At 38.3% G+C, this 20,898-nt stretch overlaps 1 protein-coding gene across 3 annotated transcripts in view; it reads left to right on the forward strand.

The window, feature by feature from the left end:
- The window catches only part of Ctnnb1 (catenin beta 1), a 34,671-nt gene extending 14,696 nt beyond the window's left edge, over positions 1-19,975 (forward strand). For 2 of the 3 annotated variants that reach the window (XM_020168940.2, XM_020168943.2), the window contains exons 2-15: positions 6,805-6,866; positions 7,312-7,539; positions 7,744-7,997; positions 8,120-8,358; positions 8,441-8,642; positions 9,468-9,612; positions 13,298-13,401; positions 13,484-13,822; positions 14,072-14,230; positions 15,774-15,893; positions 16,344-16,494; positions 16,587-16,708; positions 17,663-17,723; positions 18,671-19,975. In XM_020168940.2, coding sequence (XP_020024529.1) covers positions 6,854-6,866; positions 7,312-7,539; positions 7,744-7,997; positions 8,120-8,358; positions 8,441-8,642; positions 9,468-9,612; positions 13,298-13,401; positions 13,484-13,822; positions 14,072-14,230; positions 15,774-15,893; positions 16,344-16,494; positions 16,587-16,708; positions 17,663-17,723; positions 18,671-18,879 — 2,346 coding nt within the window. In that variant the 5' untranslated portion in view covers positions 6,805-6,853 and the 3' untranslated portion in view covers positions 18,880-19,975. The remainder of the gene's footprint in view (positions 1-6,804; positions 6,867-7,311; positions 7,540-7,743; positions 7,998-8,119; positions 8,359-8,440; positions 8,643-9,467; positions 9,613-13,297; positions 13,402-13,483; positions 13,823-14,071; positions 14,231-15,773; positions 15,894-16,343; positions 16,495-16,586; positions 16,709-17,662; positions 17,724-18,670) is intronic. The other variant, XM_020168942.2, reaches the window with a different exon arrangement.
- The last annotated feature ends 923 nt before the right edge of the window (positions 19,976-20,898 follow it).

Here is a 20,898-nt window from a genome sequence, read left to right on the forward strand (position 1 = left end):
CTTCAGTGGCTCCCCAGTGGACTTGGAGTTTTAGTCTACATTTTTATTAATGTGGTCCCTACCTGCTGTCTTCATGGTTTCCTGCCTTTTAGTTACACTAATAATCTTTTAGTATCTTTTCCATATTTACCTTTATTCCTTTCTTTGTACTTGTTCACTGCCTGGATAGAGTGTTCTGCCCTGTCACCTGCTCAGATATCAGGGAGGCCTTCCCTACCGGTTCCCTGTTCGCTACTAGAGTAGTACTTTTCTACCACCAGACACATTCTTCTAGCCTTGTTTGTTTTCTTCATAGCAGTTCTCACTCTAAATTGTCTTTTGTTGCTTAATTCCCTAGCAGTGAATACTTTATTGGATATATGACCTTGATACTTACTCTTTATGACTGCAGTGCCAGTAACATAAAAGGTACTTAAAATTTGTTCAGTGGATGAGCATGTATTCCATATAAAGGATAAATTATTGTTTATTCAGTATTCTGTTGGTGGGTATTTGGGTAACGTCCATCCTTTTCTCTGTGAATATTTCACTATGCAGACATTGTGGCATTCTTAGTGAATATTCCTGCAGTTATAGAAGTGGAAAATTTAAGTTATAAGGTATTTATATTTAGTGGATAGTGCCCCTTAACATCCAGAAAGTTTCTGCCAGTTACATTATCAGCCTAAGTATTCATTTGTCCTATTCTTTGTATACTGTGGATGTTAAACATAAGTGTTTCACATGTTCCAGTGTGTCATTTTTAGACTTACTTTACATATAGTGGGGTTTCTGTGTATGTGTATATGTGTACGTATACACACACCAAATTACTTTGTGCTTTGCTTTTTGGTTTCAGAGTTTTAAGTCATATTTACAGTGACTAGGCTTCTTAACCATGGTTTTATTTCTGTGTATTCCCAGATTTTGTCTCTTCATGTATTTGGTGGAATGTGGGTTTAATTGTAATGTAGTAAAATATGGAAGAAGAACATAGTTTTTTAGAATGATGGGCCTGTTTCTGCTAATACTCTTTATTATATAGCCCAACTTTCTTCAAACAGTGGAAATAACACTTTTTCATTTCTGAAATTAGCACATCATGTCTGGGTGGGCTTATTAATGGTAATCTCTTGTGTGCTCCTATCCTAATTGTGCCATACTTGGATATAGCAGTTGCTTTAAAATGTTATCTTAGTACCAGATAGAACTTGTCCTTTTTTCACATTTATCTCAGTTTTTTTATATTGTCCTTACATTTCCAATTCCAAATGAAATTGAGAGTAAATTTTCACTCCTAGAATTTTGTTGAGTGCATTGAACTTGTTACAGTTTTTTTCCAGACACTAACAAGACATCTCTCCATTTGCTTTTATGTATCTTGTTTTTATCATTAGTGTTTTGAATTAAATCTTTGTGATTATATTTTCTGTTGTATTTGTGTATAGGAGTAGTTTTTGTATGTAATTAAAATGGTCACATTTTATTAAAATTTAAACTGAGTTTCCTGTTTAGCCTTATCAGACCATAAAATTCAATTAATATGGGCATAAAAGTGTCTTGAATGTTAACTGGTATCCCAGAGTTTAAATCTTACTCAGCCAGTCATTGTGTGAAGTAGAGAGAATAAAAACTTTCATTCCAAGGTGTGATATAAACAGTGTCCTACACAGCTATCAACTTTAGCCTTCTAAAGTCAACCTTAATAGACTTAGAGCCTGCTTAGCTTTTGTGACCATTACCTTTTCAAGGGTATAGGATTATTTCACCCTTGTATTTGAGACTTAAGTTGCAAAAGTATACAGAAAATATTAATGTTTCTTTTGGACAGCTCCATTTAAATTATTTTAGAAGATTAAGTACAGAGATGTTTTTATTTTGCAATCTCTTGGGTTTTAAGTTTTATCTTAAATGTTGATAAGTACCTTTTTTTCTTTTTTTTCATTCAGTTATTTTTGCTATACAAAGTATAGAGAATAATGTAACAAAACACCCCTCAGCTCACCATTGATTGTAGAGTTAACACAATTTTACTGTTTTGGTTTGACTTTTAAAAACAAAAACAAGCTGTGTGCTAGTGGCTTACACTTACAAAGCTAGCTATTTGGGAGGCACCTGCCTAGTAAGCATGAAGTCACAAGTTCAAATCCCTATATTGCCCCAAACTCCCAGAACAAAGAATTGAAGCCATTTTTGAAACCCTTTCTTATTCTGTTCCCTACCCCACAGCTGCTATGTACTCTTTGTATATTTTTACTACATAAATACTATGAAGCCTTCTTTGGGGTTTTAAAAAGTTAATTGGTTTAGAATTATATTTTGGAGATTATGAAAATGTGTATGTATAGATGAAGCCTGTTCATATTCAGCGTGTACTTTGGGATAGCTTTGTTTTAACATTATTGTTGATGTTAATAAGCATCTATAAGCTGAAGAAAAATAGTGCTTTTTATAATAATTTGTTTGTGGAGATGGAGTGAAAGATTGTTCGTAAACTTTTTTTGTTGTTTTTAAGGATCAATACTCTTTTAGGGTTGTGTTACGAAAGATTCTGTATGAAGTTGCTCATTGGTGGGACTAATAAAAAATTAATGAATAGAAAAGAAATTAACAATATAATTATTTTAAATAGTAAAATTCTAAGACATGTACTGTTGGCCTAAATTGTACTCCACAAACATAACAAAGGGCCACTTAAAAGTTTGGTAAGCCAAACAGCTACGTGTAGCAAGGAAAAAAGTTTAAGCATTTAAATTTCACAGAAGATAGAAGTGTTTGCAGGCTGGAGTGGTGGTAGTTTAGATGATAGATTGAAAGTTGTCTGAGATTATAGTTGATATGACAAGTTTTTGGTAGACTGGCTACTTGTATACTGTGAAAATTGTATTAATTAATGCTCATCATTGGAGCTGTGTATCAAGGCTCATAAATGTTCTTTCCCTTTAACCCAGTAGTACTACTTAGTACTTCTGGCAGTGGAAGAAATTAATTATCTATATGTGAAGATGTTTATTGCAGAAACAAAACGAGAAATGATAAGCTAGATACTTGGATTACAGTGTAGATATTTACTGCAATTACAGGTTATTTGTAATGAGCTACACAAGGAATTGACTTTTACATTTTTATTTTAAAAAGTACTTAGTTTAATATAATACCAAATATACCAAAATGTCATCATTATTTGTGTTGGATTTATGTTATGGAAATAACAGAAAAGTTGTGTACTAAGCATATATTACTTTATAGCTAGGGTAAGGGAAATGGTAAATTATGAAGGAAGGAAGAGATCATTTTGGGGTGCATTCTAATTTGTCCAAGCCACAAGAACATTTTGTACTAGCCTTTTGTGTGCCTATATTTTTTGAGACAATACCAAAAGTATAAATTGTAGGTGTTTAGGAGGAGTAAGGGTTAGTCATTTAATAAATGATTTTTATTGGTTACTCAAGGCAGATTTCCACTCAACAACACACATAGCCTGAAAACTGAAAGCAGAGGGGAAACTAGAGTGTGACTTTAGATCTTAGTGTTGAATGAGAAGTGTTAAAACAAGGAGATTTGAAGAAACCAAAAACTTTTTAAATAGAAAAGTATTACCAGTAACAGTTGATAAAAATGCACATACATGTGTTTTTAGGCTTACAAATTAAATTTTGCTAACAACTTTTTTTAATCCCTTAAAATATTTCAAAAGTTTGATACTTTCAAAATAGAATAGCATTTCCTTACTTTAATACAGTTAATAACTAATTGGCTTTGTCCTGGTACATGTCATTGGGAAAATGAATTGTTAGCATCAACTGCCAATATAACACTGATTCATAACAGATCTCCTTTGTTTTCATGTAGCAAAGTTATTCTCAGTAGTGCTCAAACCTTTGAGAAAACTTAATAGTTAAGGTAATTTTGCCTGGTGGGAACTGAAAAATAACTTCAGTATTAAGCTTATGTTATATTAAGAATTCTTGTGTTGGTTTTGACAGGAGACAATTACAGATAGTATAATCAAATAGAGAAATGAATTTTTGAGGTGTTCTTTATAAAATAGGTAATTGGGAAAAGTATTTTTAAATAGCAAGGAGAAAAAAAAGAAAGGATGTTTGTGCCCCATATCATTAGACTGGGTGGGAAAATACATGAGAAGTTGGCCACCCTCCCCTCAGCATCCTCTTTGTCAAAGCATTACTTGGTGGTGATAAAAGCTATGGGGACACGAAAGCATACTGATGTGTCTTATGCCTGCATCTTGAAACATTTAGTACTTCCTAATTTTTAAGTACCTCTCACCCACCTTGACTAGTATTTAGAAATTCCCCCATCTTTATTTCTCTGAAATGCCTACTGATTGGACCTTTGATCTCTGGGTGAGTCACGTTGTTTCTTCTCTTTCATAAATTGTGTCTTTGTCTTTCCCTGCTATGTTCTAGAGGTGTTCTCAACTTCAGTTTCTATTGAACTTAAAAAATTTTTTTGTTCTCTGTAAGCTTATTGGGGATATTAGGTTAAAATGTTTCTCTCCTCACCCTACTCCTAGTTCTTAAGATTTTGTTTAATCAGTTTTTCTGTTGGCTTCTCTTGAGCTTTTTTCCCTTTGACCTGGAACAATTTCCTGGAATGTTTAGTAATCCTTGGGTGATTTGTGAGTTCTAGAATTGGGCCTTTAATTAGCAGGATGTGGTGGAGGGGAGCTAGTCCTTCCCTGGAGGCTCTAGTTGGAGAAACAGTGAAGAAAGCTTTCCTTTGGGGCAAGGTCTGCACTTCTCTATGGGCGTCTTCGATTTCCTTGGTAATTAGTGCTCATAGTTCTGATATCCCTGCAGAACAATGCAGGGGTGAATGGGTCTGTGCTGTTGCCTGTGCTAATCTCCACTCTCATCCCTAGTTGTTTTGTTCACCTGCTGAGTGACATTTGCCTTCTCTCACTTCATAGGGTTGCAGTGAGGAGCAAGAACAGTTTTTAGATATGTTGCATGAGTTTCTCAGTGTAGATTGCTGAGAAGTCTCCAAAATATATATGGATATTATGCGTTTGGAACATGAACTTTTTTACAATGAAATCATTGTAAATCATGTTATCGCAGCCCACAAAAACAGATTTTATCCAATAATATGGTTAAACTGGCTCAGCTTTGCGCCAACAAGGAAACAATACTGTGTTTTTTCCCTTGAAGCTGGATGTATGGAAGTACAAAACCTGTAAAAAATGATTTTGCTAATTGATTTCTGAGTCTGTTGGCATTGGCAAAAGGAGGAGCTTAGTATAAAAATGTGTTTTAAGTCTCCTTTCCAAAAATTTACTAGAGTGGAGCTGGAGTGGAGAACCCATTTTCCAGAGGGATAGGAGAGCGCTTAAATAGCTGTATTAATACAGATAAGCAGAATAGAACTAGAGCTGTGGCTCAGGCTGTAGAGCCAAAGCCCTGAGTTCAAAATTCATTCCCACCAAAGCTAAAAAAAGAAAAAAAAAAAAAGCCCAAAAACAAGATAAACAAAACATACAAGTTAAAATGCAGCATCTGTACAGAGAGAACATGTCCTTTAGTATATTTCTCTGTGGTCTGCAAATCACTTACAGAATATTGATTAAAAATGGAAAGTTTTTGTGCCCCACTCCAGTCTTGTTTAATCAAAACAGTAAACACACAATCCTGTTTTTAGTAAATTATTTCAAAATAATTTTTGATTTGTCCAAGATTCTTGGACAGGCATCATTTTACTATTTTCTGTCACTCGTTTAGCCTTACTCAAAAAATGTCTATTGTTTCTCTTGTGGGCTCTAAAACAACAATCCATGATCTTTGTGATTTATACAACCTAAGGTTATAAGTCTACTGAGTTTAGGAATAATCTATGCGTAAAGGTCATTGGCAGAAAGTGTCCAACATTGAACATTTAAATACCTTTTTTGCATTAATTGCAAACATCACTCTGTATTTTTATTCACATAATATTCATCTATACTGTTTGTATACAATGCAAGATGAATTTGTGGCAGACTTTACAATCCTGTTACTAGAAATACCTAGAGGACTTTAGCCCTTAAGCTTCTCATTTGCAAATACTTCCTGTGTGAGTCAGTATTTTTCATGAATATTGTACCATAAAGCCAAAATACAGATGCCAAAAATTTATATATGTAAAGTGATTAAATTTACATTGCTCACAATGGAAGTCTAAAAATAACTTTTCATCAGTCACTAAATTTTGCTTTGTGGGATGTTTCAGATGGCACTATATTATATATCAGCAAAGAAAACAATTGATTTGTTAAGTGAAAGTTTGGTGTTTTAAAAAATTCCACTGGATTTCTACTGTCCAAAGGGTTTTGCTTTTGCTTTTTGTTTTTTGTTTTTTGAGACAGGGTCTTCGTGTATAGCACAAGATAGCCTTGAAGTGGCAGTCCTCTTTTTCTCAGTCTCCTGAGTGCAATCTGAGTTTTTTACTGAGAGGTTAAAAAAAAAATCGGTGTGGGAGGTTGGGGAGGGTTTTTGGGAATCATAGAACAATTGATTTTTAAGTACTTTTTCCGTCTTTCATTATTAGAACTTTTATGCTTTCTCATGCACATCTATAATTTCTGTTTCTTCTAAACAGAGGTGCCTTTATTAAGGAATAGTTTTCACTGAGAAATAAGTTCAGTGGTGGTGGAGCTGAGGTCTGGGTATCTGGAGGATACTTTGGGATCTGAGTTTCACTGTATCACATGGTAGAAGAGATGTGGGGCTTTGTGGGCATAGTCCATAATATTTAGCAGGCATCCAGTGGCTTATAAATGAAGTCATACTAAGTTTAAATCCTAATGACTTGATTACTTTTTTTCAGGGTATCTGAAGTTTAGTCTACAACTGTTTTTGAAAATCCTGCGTGGACAATGGCTACTCAAGGTTTGTGTTATAAAGCTTTGGTTACTGAATTGGGGCTCTGCTTCATGGCCATTTGCCCAGTCTGGCTCAGATACCCCTGCTTTCCTCTCTCCCTGCTTACTTGTCAGGCTACCTTTTGCTCCATTTTCTGCTCACTTCTCCTAATGGCTTGGTGAAATAACAAACAAGCCACCAGCAGGGATCTAGTCTGGATGACTGCTTCTGGAGCCTGGATGCAATATCATCCTTCCACTGATTCAGTGAGTAACTGCTAGATAGTTGTACCCCAAGGGCGTACAGAATTTGATCACTGAGCTAATCCTGACTGTCATCCTGCTTTTCTTGATTGCCTTTCTCTGACTTTATTTCTAAAAATATTTCAATGGGTCATTATCACAAGATTTTTTTCCTTTAAATGAAGGTAACATTTTCAGTGCACTAACACTAACACTTTTCATTTTCATAGCTGATTTGATGGAGTTGGACATGGCCATGGAGCCAGACAGAAAAGCAGCCGTTAGCCACTGGCAGCAGCAGTCTTACCTGGACTCTGGAATCCATTCTGGTGCCACTACCACAGCTCCTTCTCTCAGTGGCAAAGGGAATCCTGAGGAAGAGGATGTGGATACCTCCCAAGTCCTGTATGAGTGGGAACAGGGATTTTCCCAGTCCTTCACTCAGGAACAAGTAGCTGGTAAAAGCATTCATGCCTTACTGAAAGAATGCAGTTTTGAGAATGAGTTTTTCTTATCAAACTTTAGTGTGTAATATCTTAGATATACTGAATAGTGTGGTAAAGAAAAGGGAGTGATTGCATTTATAACCTTTACCATTTAGAGTAACATGTTCAGGTAAAGTCTGAATTGTGGGTAGTAAATGTTGAATTTACCTTGCCCAGATATTGATGGACAGTATGCGATGACTAGAGCTCAGAGAGTACGAGCTGCCATGTTCCCTGAGACATTGGATGAGGGTATGCAGATTCCATCTACACAGTTTGATGCTGCTCATCCCACTAATGTCCAGCGTTTGGCTGAACCATCACAGATGCTGAAACATGCAGTTGTAAACTTGATTAATTATCAGGATGATGCAGAACTTGCCACACGTGCCATCCCTGAACTGACAAAACTGCTAAATGACGAGGACCAGGTAAGTAATGACATGGCCAACTTTTCAGTTTGCTTTGGAGGAAATTCTCAAGGGAGTAGTTTCACAGTGGCTACCGCAAATCAGTGTTTGAAAACTAATGTCTCTAAATTCCTGTATGGTAGGTGGTGGTTAATAAAGCTGCCGTTATGGTCCATCAACTGTCCAAAAAGGAAGCTTCCAGACACGCCATCATGCGGTCTCCTCAGATGGTGTCTGCGATTGTACGTACCATGCAGAATACAAATGATGTGGAAACGGCTCGCTGTACTGCTGGGACCTTACACAACCTTTCCCATCATCGTGAGGGCTTGTTGGCCATCTTTAAGTCTGGAGGCATTCCTGCTCTAGTGAAAATGCTTGGGTAAGAAAACATCACAATACTTGAAGCTGAGCAGTAGAAGAGTGTAATTACAACATTTCTGATTAGGGTTTTTTCTTGACAGTTCACCAGTGGATTCTGTATTGTTTTATGCCATTACGACTCTCCATAACCTTTTATTACATCAAGAAGGAGCTAAAATGGCAGTGCGTTTGGCTGGCGGGCTGCAGAAAATGGTTGCTTTGCTCAACAAAACAAATGTCAAATTCTTGGCTATTACAACAGACTGCCTTCAGATTTTAGCTTATGGCAATCAAGAAAGCAAGGTAAGAGAATTGTTCTTAATGTGGTTTTCATGGAGCATTGGGAGTCACAATGTGTCTGGAATGAGAAGGGCCACAACAGGACATAATAAGTGAAACAACCCTATTTCGAGGGTTCATGGAGACCTCTGGGGATTCAGCTTTCAAAGATGAGATGAGATTGACCAGGTAAAGGTTAGGTGAGAAAATGGATCTTTTAAAAGCCCTAAAGAGGAAGGAACACAGCAAATTTTTGTTAAAAAATTTGACAGTAAAGAGGAACGAAAGTTTGAGGTAACGCTGTGGAGATAGGGCAGATCTTACAAGATTTTGTAGGGCACATTAAAGTACACTAGGAAGCATTCACAGAAGCATGAAGCAGTGGGATTTGTTTGCAGAAAGTTGGGGCAGCGCCTGGAGATGGAAATGTACGGGAAGTAAAGGATAAGAGTGAATCATAGTAGAGTGTCTCTTTAAGGTGCATTTGATTATGAAAATTAAGGGATCAGATGATGAGTTTTAAATACCCATTTTGGTTCAAATTTTCAACAAATTGATTTTGATAGAGCTTTTATTACTATTGCATGCCAACATGATTTCTATTCTTTTCTTTTGCCATGATCAGTGCGGGAAGGAGGAAATTAGGCCAGAGTTGTTCTTGGGAGTACTGGGATACCTGTTTGAATGGAGGAGTTAGATAGGACCCCAGTTTGAGGGGCTGCATGAAGAGGTCCAGGAATACATTTAAGTCCAATGGCAAGCTGGTTGAATTTCTTGTATCATAAAATAAGTTGGTACTAGGGCTTTGCTCAAAATTCCACGACTAATGGTGTATCTACATCTTTCTAGCTGATCATTCTGGCTAGTGGTGGACCGCAAGCTTTAGTAAATATAATGAGGACTTACACTTACGAGAAACTACTGTGGACCACAAGCCGAGTACTGAAGGTGCTATCTGTGTGCTCTAGTAATAAGCCGGCTATCGTAGAGGCTGGTAAGTATGTGTTTATTGTGACGCTCACGTACAGCACCTGCAGCTCTAACTAGATTACTTTTCTTAGGGAAGGATAATGGAACTTCAGCAATGCAAAAGTGGACGGTCCTATTCAGTTTATAGCCAAGTTCACATTGAAAGTGTAAGGTCTGCTTGCCACTTGGATTTATTTCATTTAATTTAGGAAGAGTTCTTATTATTTGTCAAAGATAACAAATGTTTTTCTTGCTGAAATTCAGTGTTTTGTGTGTGTGTGTCGGGAGTAGTGGAGTTTGAACTTGGGGCCTTTCAGGGCTTTGCACTTGGTAGGCATTCTACTACTTGAGCCACTCTTCCAGTTTTTGTCGTTTTTCAGATAGATTCTCTTGCTTTTTGTCTAGGCTGGCCTTGGACCATGATCCTCCTATCTACTGTACCTCCTAGGTAGTTGGGATGGCTGGCATGCACCACTGCATTGGTTTCTTTTAACCAGTTCTGTGATTTAAACTTGGCTAAACACGTGCTAGGCAGTGTTCTAATGCTTGAGCTGTGCACAAAGCCCTTTTTGCTCTGGTTATTTTGGAGATAGAGTCTTGCTTTTTTGCCCAGCCTGGTCTGGACCACGATCCTATGTTATGCTTACTGCTGTTGCTGGGATAACAGGCACATGCCACTGTGCCCAGCTATTGGTTGTGATGGGGTCTTGTGAACTTTTGCTTGTGCTGTCCTTGAATCATGACCCTTCCAATCTCACCTCCAAAGTAGCTAGGATTACAGGTGTGAGCCACTGTGCCCAACTTAGTAATTTTGGGTAGACCTAAGATTTGCTTTGCGAACAGAATGTGTAAGAAAAGCTGTGATAGTTTCACATAAGGTATGATTTATGTAGTGAAGTGATTTCCTTGAGGAGTTAGCAGATGCTCACAAGTGGTGATTTGCCTTGGTAGTCTGTATTCTCAGTGAGCAGATGGTCTAGTATGAAAACCAGTTTTCTTCTGTTCCCTCTGTTTTTCCCTGTATTTTTAATGGAGCAGCTTGTATGTGGTAGTTAATACTGTGTATATGTTGGTTGCAGAAGAAGACAGTATATGATTTGTACCAGAGGCTCTTGGTTTTGGTCATAAGAATAGTCTGTCAGCTACCTGGCATCCTTTCTTTTTTTAATTACCCACCTAACACCACGTACCTGTACTCTCAAACCAAGCTTCAAATCAGCAACCAGAAGAGGAAACGGGATTTGATAGAAGAAAATGTTGGGGATAACGCATAGAGTTGTAATCACACCTATTTCTCCTACTTACTGAGAAATTTTACTTGAGAATTTTAAGGGAAAGAAGGAAGTCATGATTGCCTAAGATAGCTACTGACTGAGATCACAGGCTCGGGAGCGACAAGTGTGGCTGGGTTCTTTCATAGAACAAGAAGATAAAACTCTGCCAGCTATTCCAGAAATGCTTACAGTATTTCATACATGTTTAAAAATACAGATTTTGAGATTTAATCAGAATCTCTGGGGTGTCGTGGTTTTTTTTTTTTTAATCAAAATAAGTTATTTGAAATGACAAGATTTGTAAGTAGCTAGAAAAGCGTGGGCTTGGTAGGCTAGTAGTCTTCATTTAAAGACGTCCCCTTAGATTATTCTGTTGTTCATTTGTACCGAAAATACTCAACACCTAATATATTTCAAGCAATGGAATAGGCTATTCCTTGGGTGTCACAACAGGTATGGCTCATGTGCTGTCCTTACAGTCTTGTGGAGGTGACAGAAATAAGCAAAAATAGGAGGTGATTACAAATTGGAATGTGTGTTTTAAGAGAAATGAACAGCAAGTAGTGATAACAGATAATGGGGGAAGAGAGAGGTCTCCCCGAGAAGGGAATGTTAATGGGACTGCAGGATAAGAAGGAACCCTAAATATCTACAGGACAAAAGGGAAGGTTAAATGCTCTCTGGGTAGAGAAAACACAGGATGATGTGCTATGTCTTAGGGTAGTAAAGAGATTGTGGAGGTCTAGGTGCTGAAGAAAAAAGTCTTGTCTAGACAGAACTTAGTAATGAAGTGAATGCCCCAGGATTAGCTTCATGAGCTAGGCAGGGTCATATCATGCAGGCCTTTCTAGGCCCCTGTAAATTATTTGCTCATGTGGTTTGTTAGTGCTTTTCTAATTTTGGAACCATAAGTGTAGGATACTTGCATGAGTTTGGAAAGCTAGGTGCGGAGAACATTGGTACCATGAAGATAAATGAACTATCAAAAGGGATGAGTAATTTTTAACAATAATTTAAGGTGACATATTCAGAGTGACTTAAAGGTCATTTGGTAGCTAGAAATGTGTGGTACTAGAACGTAAGGAAAAGCAGGGCTAGCAATTTGGAAGGTAAGGGCAGAGGAAGGGAAGTGAGGGTGCTGCAAAGACTCTACATGGGACTTTTATACCCTGTGTCTACTGAATCAGAATGCATGTGTGTTTTTAGTCTTCACATGAGCATCTGCAGGTAAGATCCACTATCTTAGAGTTAATAATTATATAGAGGGAGGGAGGCAGGGAGATCTTTAGGATGAGAAGGTAGTCATTTAACAAATACTGAGATCAACCTTAAGGTAGGTCACTATGAGGCAGGAATCTGAGAGGCCATCTTTGTCATACAGGGAATATGTAACTTACGATGTGATAAATGCTATGAAGGAAAAGTACATGATACCATAAGAATTGTAGCAAGTACAGTTAACTTGACTTGAGGAAGTAAAACGGACGTGGAGGATGAACAAGGAGATCAAGGAAAAAGAAGTGATTTCAGTTGAAGGAAGTTGGGTGAAGTTAAGCTGGTATGTGGGGATTAGGCCTCCATTGACTCTCCTTTGCCAGAATAAATAAATGCCTCTCACAGATGGTATTAAATTATTAAATGATAGAAATTCTGAAGCCTTGGACATTGTGGGCCAGTGACTTTTTTTTTTTGAGATGGCCTTTCACAGTGTTGTCCAGGCTAACTTTGGACTCAAGCTCAAGCCATCTTCCTGTCCTCAGCCTCTTAAGTAGCTGAGACACAGGCACATGCCACCAGGCCCAGCTTATCCGTAAAGTTTATGGAGTTCCAGGCAATAAGTATTCCACGGCTGCTTTTCAGGACTGTTCTTACCTCAGGAATTTATATTGCTGCTTCAAAGGCTGCTCAGATGTCACCTTCACACTGAAGTGACTTAATTGCCCCATTTAACATTGCAGTGCATCATCCCCCAGTGTCTTGTGTTGTTTTCTCTAGCACTTAATACCATCTAGCATATTGTGTTGTTTTAATTTATTGCATATTTGTTTAGTGTCTCCCTCCTCCAACGTGTAGATGTATCTCTAACTCAGAACACACTCTGGTATTGAATAATATTTTTGAAATGATTGAGTGGATGAAAGGAGATAAATAGTAGGAATATTACCTTCTTATGGACAGTGTAGGTAAAGAAGAGTTTCTCTGGAAAGGAAAGGAGCAGTAGTGTTTTGACAGAAATTGTTGCTGATAAGGTGAACTGAAAAAAGGAGAAGAAATGGAGCAGCATCCTAAAAAAAAAATGGGAGGAAATATAGTACTTAAAGGGAGGGGGAGTTAGGAAATAACAGGGAACAATTTCTATGACTAGAGCAGACATTTAGAACTAGTAGGAACTTCTAGCTAATAGCCATTTGCCTTATATGTTCTTTAATTTTCTAGGTGGAATGCAAGCATTAGGACTTCACCTGACAGATCCGAGTCAACGTCTTGTTCAGAACTGTCTTTGGACTCTTAGGAATCTTTCAGATGCTGCAACTAAACAGGTAATTCTGAGGAACCTGGTGCCTTGGTGATAAGGAATAGATGAATACATATTGAACATCAATCTGTTTTTTGTCTCTATAGGAAGGGATGGAAGGTCTTCTTGGGACTCTTGTTCAGCTTCTGGGTTCAGATGATATAAATGTGGTCACCTGTGCAGCGGGAATTCTTTCTAACCTCACTTGCAATAATTATAAGAACAAGATGATGGTGTGCCAAGTGGGTGGCATAGAGGCTCTTGTGCGTACTGTCCTTCGCGCTGGTGATAGGGAGGACATCACTGAGCCTGCCATCTGTGCTCTTCGTCATCTGACTAGCCGACACCAGGAAGCAGAGATGGCCCAGAATGCTGTTCGTCTTCACTATGGACTGCCAGTTGTGGTTAAACTCCTACACCCACCATCTCATTGGCCTCTGATAAAGGTAAATTGTCAGAGTAGAATGTTGCAGAATTGAAAACAAAACATTTTTACCTACTGGGTGGCTGGTAGGTCTAATGATTGGTAAATAGGAATCTATTCATTAAGAAATAAGGCTGGGATGGGGATGGAATTCTGAAATGTTCATGTAGTTGGTGCTACTTGGAGTTGATACCAATAGATTTAGCAGGAATTTTAGGCTAAGAAAATGATCTTGTTGAGTTGTATGCCAATTCTTCTCTCTTATCTGCAGGCTACCGTTGGATTGATTCGAAATCTTGCCCTTTGCCCAGCAAATCACGCACCTTTGCGTGAGCAGGGTGCCATTCCACGATTAGTTCAGTTGCTTGTTCGAGCACATCAGGATACCCAGCGTCGTACATCCATGGGTGGAACACAGCAGCAGTTTGTGGTAGGTAAATCTTCATAGGAACATTTGGTTATTTAAAAGGAGTGTGTAAATCCAAAGGATCCTAAACTTCTTGGTCATTGGCTCCCTCTATCCCCCTTCCCAAAGGGCTGCTAATGACTGGCAAAGTATTCTTGTGACTGCAGAGAAGATAAGGAATAATGTGACCCCTATGGTCAGTTTCACGAAGGGGCTTGACTGCAAGGTGTGATTTGATGCTGTGGGATTAGTGACTTGATGCAGTGTTCTCATTTAATCCATGTAACAGCTTACCTCCCTAGGAAGCCTAGTACAGCAGTACTTTGAATCCAGGTCTGTCTGATTTCAGAGCTGCTTATCCCCCAATAAAAGATGAATTTAAATTTTTAAAAGGTCTTTTCTACTATCTCTTTCATGAGTGATTTAAACTGTTCTCATGGACTGAAGAATATAATACGGACAAATTTCAAGAGCAAGCAGTAGCACTTTTTGGAATCTACACAGCACTGGTCTTTTTTCTTAAGATTCAGAAAATGAAAATTTTATTTCATTAGATCACTTCAGAAAACAAAGATGAGCCCTGCCAGAAGAGATTTTTGGAATTCCATATTGCTAATGGTTCTGTGTATTCACTTTTGTTGGGGCTTTGCTTGCTCCTTGTATTTTCCTCCTAGGGTGACTTAATGGAAGGGCACCTTTTAGTTTAAATCTCTTACGAAAGTAGTTTTTATGTTCTTATAAAAATCAAGTTGTTTATAAAAGCCACTAAAAGTAGCTAAATCCTTTCTTAAGAAGAAAAAAACCTCAAACCCTTCTCCTGTACAGACTGTATTGGGCACCAAGATCTGGTAGATGTGAACAGCTCAGTAGAACTTTAGCAGTTGGTATGAAAACTGCATAAGGCTATGCAAACATGGAGGGAACACATGGGGAAAAGATGGACATAGTCCGAGAATGATTTTCCCATCCTTTCTTCTCTTTTTACCCTAAGTTATCTTTGGGATTGAAGGTATATGAAAAGCGTACAGTCATCCCTCAGTGTCTGTGGGATTTTGTTCTGGGTACCCCTTTTATACCAAAATCAGCAAATGCTCACGTCTCTTTCATAAAATGGCATGGTGTTTGTGTTTAACCTATGCACGTCCTCTTGTATATTTCAAGTCATATCTAATTATAATACCTAATGTAGATACATTGTAAATGGTTGTGTTGTTTAATAATGACAAGAAAAAGGTCTGTATGTGTTCAGTACACAATTTTTCCTTCAGATATTTTTGTTCCATAGTTGGCTGAGTCTGTAGATGAGGCTGCAGCTACCAAGGGCTGCTTTCTGTGCACAAAGAAGGGGCACTGCTTAGAATTAGTGCTGCCAGGAGGCCACCTTTCAGGTGACATTCAGCATAATGGAGTCCTTCATTCTTGAGCTAATTGAAAATTATGGGGACCTGTGGGTGTATAATTTGAATAACTGTAGTCTAATAATTGCTACTCAAAGTGGAAAAGCCTTTCGAGTTTATAAACTTCAGAGGGGAGAATGTCTTGTTTGTTAACCATATTTTTTTTGTAGGAGGGGGTCCGCATGGAAGAAATAGTGGAAGGCTGTACTGGAGCCCTTCACATCCTAGCTCGGGATGTTCACAACCGAATTGTAATCAGAGGACTAAATACCATTCCATTGTTTGTGCAGGTAAGTTGGTTTTAAGTGAGGTGGTCTAGATTTTACATGTGCTGAGATTTCAGAAAACTAAGAGACCAAAGTAGGCACCAATAGTTTTTTGAAAATGTCAGGAGAAGCATTGGGACTAGAGCCTTATAAAGGTAGAGGAGACTTTACACTCTACTTCCAGGGCTTGGTTTTAGAGGGAGGAGAGATGGCTGAGTCTGCCATGGTATAGGCCCCCAATTAACTCTTAGATATATTAAAATCACCTCTAAGGAAAAGGTTTGTAGTTAAAAAATACAGAAATCCAGTGTTCCAGAGCATTTTATGCCTTAGGACATAAGTTCAGAGAATATGATTTAATACAGTGTGAATGCTGCTTACACTCCAAATTTGGAATGTTTGCACCACACTGGGGTGCTTGCCGTATTTTAATTTTAGATTTAATTAGGTTTTGTTTATGTGTTTTTTCCTTAGTTGCTTTATTCTCCGATTGAAAATATCCAAAGAGTAGCTGCAGGGGTCCTCTGTGAGCTTGCTCAGGACAAGGAGGCTGCGGAAGCTATTGAAGCTGAGGGGGCCACAGCTCCTTTGACAGAGTTGCTTCACTCTAGGAACGAAGGTGTGGGTAAGTAGAAAAGGAACCAGAGCCTGTAGCTTAGCAGATATTGACAGTGAAGCCTCAGCTTTTCCTCAAGGGCTGTTTTTCTCTTTCCTCAGCAACATATGCAGCTGCTGTTTTATTCCGAATGTCTGAGGACAAGCCACAAGACTATAAGAAACGGCTTTCAGTTGAGCTAACCAGTTCTCTCTTCAGAACAGAGCCAATGGCTTGGAATGAGGTAGGCAAACGTGAGCACATTTATCTGGTTGTTTTCATTTGCTTTCAAATACTGAGTACCTATTCATTTGTATTCACCATCTCTCTGGCGTGAGTAGTAGTTCTTTATGCTGTCCAGCAGCTGCTTCAAAGAACTGGTTCAGAATAATTACAGACCAGTTCGTCAGAACTCATGAGAGAAGTGGTCACTAGATAGAGGATCTTTCAGCAGGGTAAGGAAACGGGCGGTCTGTTAAGCAGTTAGTTGGAGGTCAATTTGTTGATACTCTTTTTTTTAAATGCTCACCTTTCCCTACCTTTTCCTCTTGAATCTGTTATAATTTGTTCTCAGTACAGGTATTCATTAAAACATTGTTTCTAGTAAAATTGAATCCACCCCAGTGTGATCAACTATGGCTACAGTAACACAGCGGATTTTACATTTGTTATATGAATGGAAAGAGATATGGTTACATTTAAAAAAACCAAAAAGCACCTCAGACTGCCAAATAGTAATGTGTTTGGGTTTTTAATAGCATCTTATTAACATGTTCCAACTCGAGGCCTTACTTTTCTTTACCCACCTCCTTCCCCAAACCTGTTCTCATAGCCTCGTCCCAGGTATTGGCAACTTTGTTCTTCCAGCAGCTCAGGCTAAAATCTTTCTTTCCTACCACACCTTCTGTCAGTAACCCTGTTGGGGATAGGCATTTTACCTGTTTGGTTTATTGCTGTTTCTAGCACTGAGAACATAGTGGATGCTTAATATAATTTTTTGAAAGAAAAGAATAGTGAATATTTTCAGTAATATGTGTAAAGAGAAAACATTTGTCTTTGAGGGATGAAGTTTTGAAGGACTTCTAGGAATTTTTTTAAATGTTTTTCTTTGTGCTGTTTGTAATCTTTGTGCCTTAAAAATACGAGAGTACATTTTTAAGTTGGGAGTTTTCATTTGGCTCTCTGCCTGTTTATCTAGACTGCTGATCTTGGACTTGACATTGGTGCCCAGGGAGAACCCCTTGGATATCGCCAGGATGGTATGTGTCCTATATTTCTCGATTAACTCTAGACTAGGTGAAAACTAAAGCTTTATCAGCTGAGCTAGCTTTGCTCATCTCGGAAACCAGTGCTGTCAGGAAAGTTGTGGCTGCAATTAAAGGCAGTTCGTAAATTCCAGAGTCAGCAACCATGCCTCTAATGGACCATAGGGAATTCCAAGCCACACACTGAGCAAGCAACAGGATTGCGACACACCAGAAAATACATGTCTGTTGCTGGGGATTTTTCAGTACAAGTTGTTGTACTTGCCTGGCTTTTTATTCTCTTTTTGGCCAAAGAACCCATGATACCTTTGTATACAGCCCACTCAGAGAAGAGAGCATGGGGTACTCTGAGCTCAGATGTGGGATGGGTATTTCATAGTTGCATTATCTGAAAAGTTCACTCAGATCTGGGTAATGAAAATAAAAGCTGGGGTAGACTACTTAATCACTTAATCATTTTAAATTCTAATCTCTTCTAGTTTTACCTAATTACTAAATTGCTGAAGCTCATAGGCTTCTTACCACGACAGATAAATATCAGCCCCTAAGATGAAAAATGTTAAGATTTCAGTGGAAAGAGTGTTTTGAGGTTTCTCAGTACTTTGGTGGGTGCCACTGAACTTTTGACAGACTTCTAAGTTCTCCAGTGATGAGGAACTATTGTGCCTCATTATCCGAAGGATAGTGTGTTGAAGGTAGACTGTTGGAGTGACTGGAACCTGCCTCTGGTGAAGCAGGCATTGCCTGCGCAGTCTCACTGTGTATTATAAGGCCTCACACTGAATGATTACTTGGCTGAAGAAGGCTAGCAGTTGAAGATGCTACAAAAATAGCACTTTCTGACAAATTTGTTGCCAAACTTTAGGTGCCTGAACAGTTAACCTGTACTCTGTTTGTCCTCTCTCCCTTGCCCATTTTGTCGCTGCCCCTGACTTTTCTAGATCCCAGCTATCGTTCTTTTCACTCTGGTGGATATGGCCAGGATGCCTTGGGTATGGACCCCATGATGGAGCATGAGATGGGTGGCCATCACCCTGGTGCTGACTACCCAGTTGATGGGCTGCCAGATCTGGGGCATGCCCAGGACCTCATGGATGGGCTTCCTCCAGGTGACAGCAATCAGTTGGCCTGGTTTGATACTGACCTGTAAATCATCCTTTAGGTAAGAAGTTTAAAAAAGCCAGTTTGGGTAAAATACTTTTACTCTGCCTACAGAACTTCAAAAAGACTTGGTTGGTAGGGTGGGAGTGGCTTAGGCCTATTTGTAAATCTGCCACAAAAACAGATACATACTTTGAAAGGAGATGTCTTTGAACATTGGAATGTTCTTAGATTTCTGGTTGTCACGTGATCATGTGTGGAAGTTATTAACTTTAATGTTTTTTGCCGCAGCTTTTGCAACTTATGCTCATATGAGTAACATTTGCTGTTTTAAACATTAATAGCAGCCTTTCTCTCTATACAGCTGTATTGTCTGAACTTGCATTGTGATTGGCCTGTAGAGTTGCTGAGAGGGCTCGAGGGGTGGGCTGGTATCTCAGAAAGTGCCTGACACACTAACCAAGCTGAGTTTCCTATGGGAACAATTGAAGTAAACTTTTTGTTCTGGTCCTTTTTGGTCGAGGAGTAACAATACAAATGGATTTTGGGAGTGACTCGAGAAGTGAAGAATGCACAAGAATGGATCACAAGATGGAATTTGTCAAAACCTAGCCTTGCTTGTTAAATTTTTTTTTTTTTTTTTTAAGATATCTGTAATGGTACTGACTTTGCTTGCTTTGAAGTAGCTCTTTAATTTTTTGGTTTTTTTTGCAGTAACTGTTAGTTTTTTAAGTCTCTTGTAGTGTTATGTTATAGTGAATACTGCTACAGCAATTTCTAATTTTTAAGAATTGAGTAATGGTGTAGAACACTAATTCATAATCACTCTAATTGTAATCTGAAGAAAGTGTAACATTGTGTAGCCTTTTTTTGTATAAAATAGACAAATAGAAATGGTCCAATTAGTTTCCTTTTTAATATGCTTAAAATAAGCAGGTGGATCTATTTCATGTTTTTGATCAAAAACTTTATTTGGGATATGTATGGGTAGGGTAAATCAGTAAGAGGTGTTATTTGGAACCTTGTTTTGGACAGTTTACCAGTTGCCTTTTATCCCAAAGTTGTTGTAACCTGCTGTGATACAATGCTTCAAGAGAAAATACGATTATAAAAATGGTTCAGAATTAAACTTTTAATTCATTCAATTGTGTTGCCTTTCTTTGTCATTAAATGCATTGTGAGGATTATAAAATTGTCCAACTTTTTTTTTTTTATTCTTATGTGCATACATTGTTTGGGTCATTTCTCCCCCCTTCCCTCCGCCCTCTCCCTTACCCCCCACCCCTTACCCCTCACTACCAGGCAGAAACTATTCTACCCTTTTCTCTAATTTTGTTGAAGAGAGAGTATAAGCAATAATAGGAAGGACCAAGGGGTTTTGCTAGTTGAGATAAGAATAGCTATTCAGGGAGTCTAAATTACTTTCATTGTGAGGTAAATGCACACAGTGAAGTAATTTAAGTGCCTCATGGGATTTTTGCCAAATTTCTTTAGCACTTGGCCCTGGGTAAAATTGTGACTGAGGGCATTTGTGAGAGGGATGATTCTGTTGTGGCCATGTGTGCAATCTTTTCCAAAGGCTTCCCAGTTCAAAGGCATTTGCTTACTAGTCTTTGGGCTCTATGAGCTGAAAGAGTACAACTGAAAGCCAGATAAACATCCCTATAGATGGCTTTATTCCATTAAGGTAATAATGAAATATTAAGTACCTGGATTTGGACTTGAAGTACCTTCACAAGTGTGACTCATGCGGAGAGGGAAATTCCTTCAACTCCACTTTGAACTGATAATTAAGCAGTTTAAGTGTTGATGTTTATCTGAACATAATCAGAGAGCCAGAATGGGCCTTCTTCCACACTGTCTGCCAGATGATCCTGTCATCCTGGTGGTAGGTCTGACAAGCTTTGTTCATCGCTTAGAGCAGACCTGTTAAAACTTGTGTTTTGGGCTTTTAAAGTGAAATTGTTTTGTGCTTTTGGGAGAGCTGTTTCTGATTTACTAGGTTTTTATTTTAAGATAGAGACTATTAGACAAGCCAGGCATCCAGATTTGTTTCATCTGGGGAAGA

This window comes from Castor canadensis, chromosome 17, assembly GCF_047511655.1.
Source record: "Castor canadensis chromosome 17, mCasCan1.hap1v2, whole genome shotgun sequence".
In the NCBI taxonomy this organism is placed as follows: domain Eukaryota; kingdom Metazoa; phylum Chordata; class Mammalia; order Rodentia; family Castoridae; genus Castor; species Castor canadensis.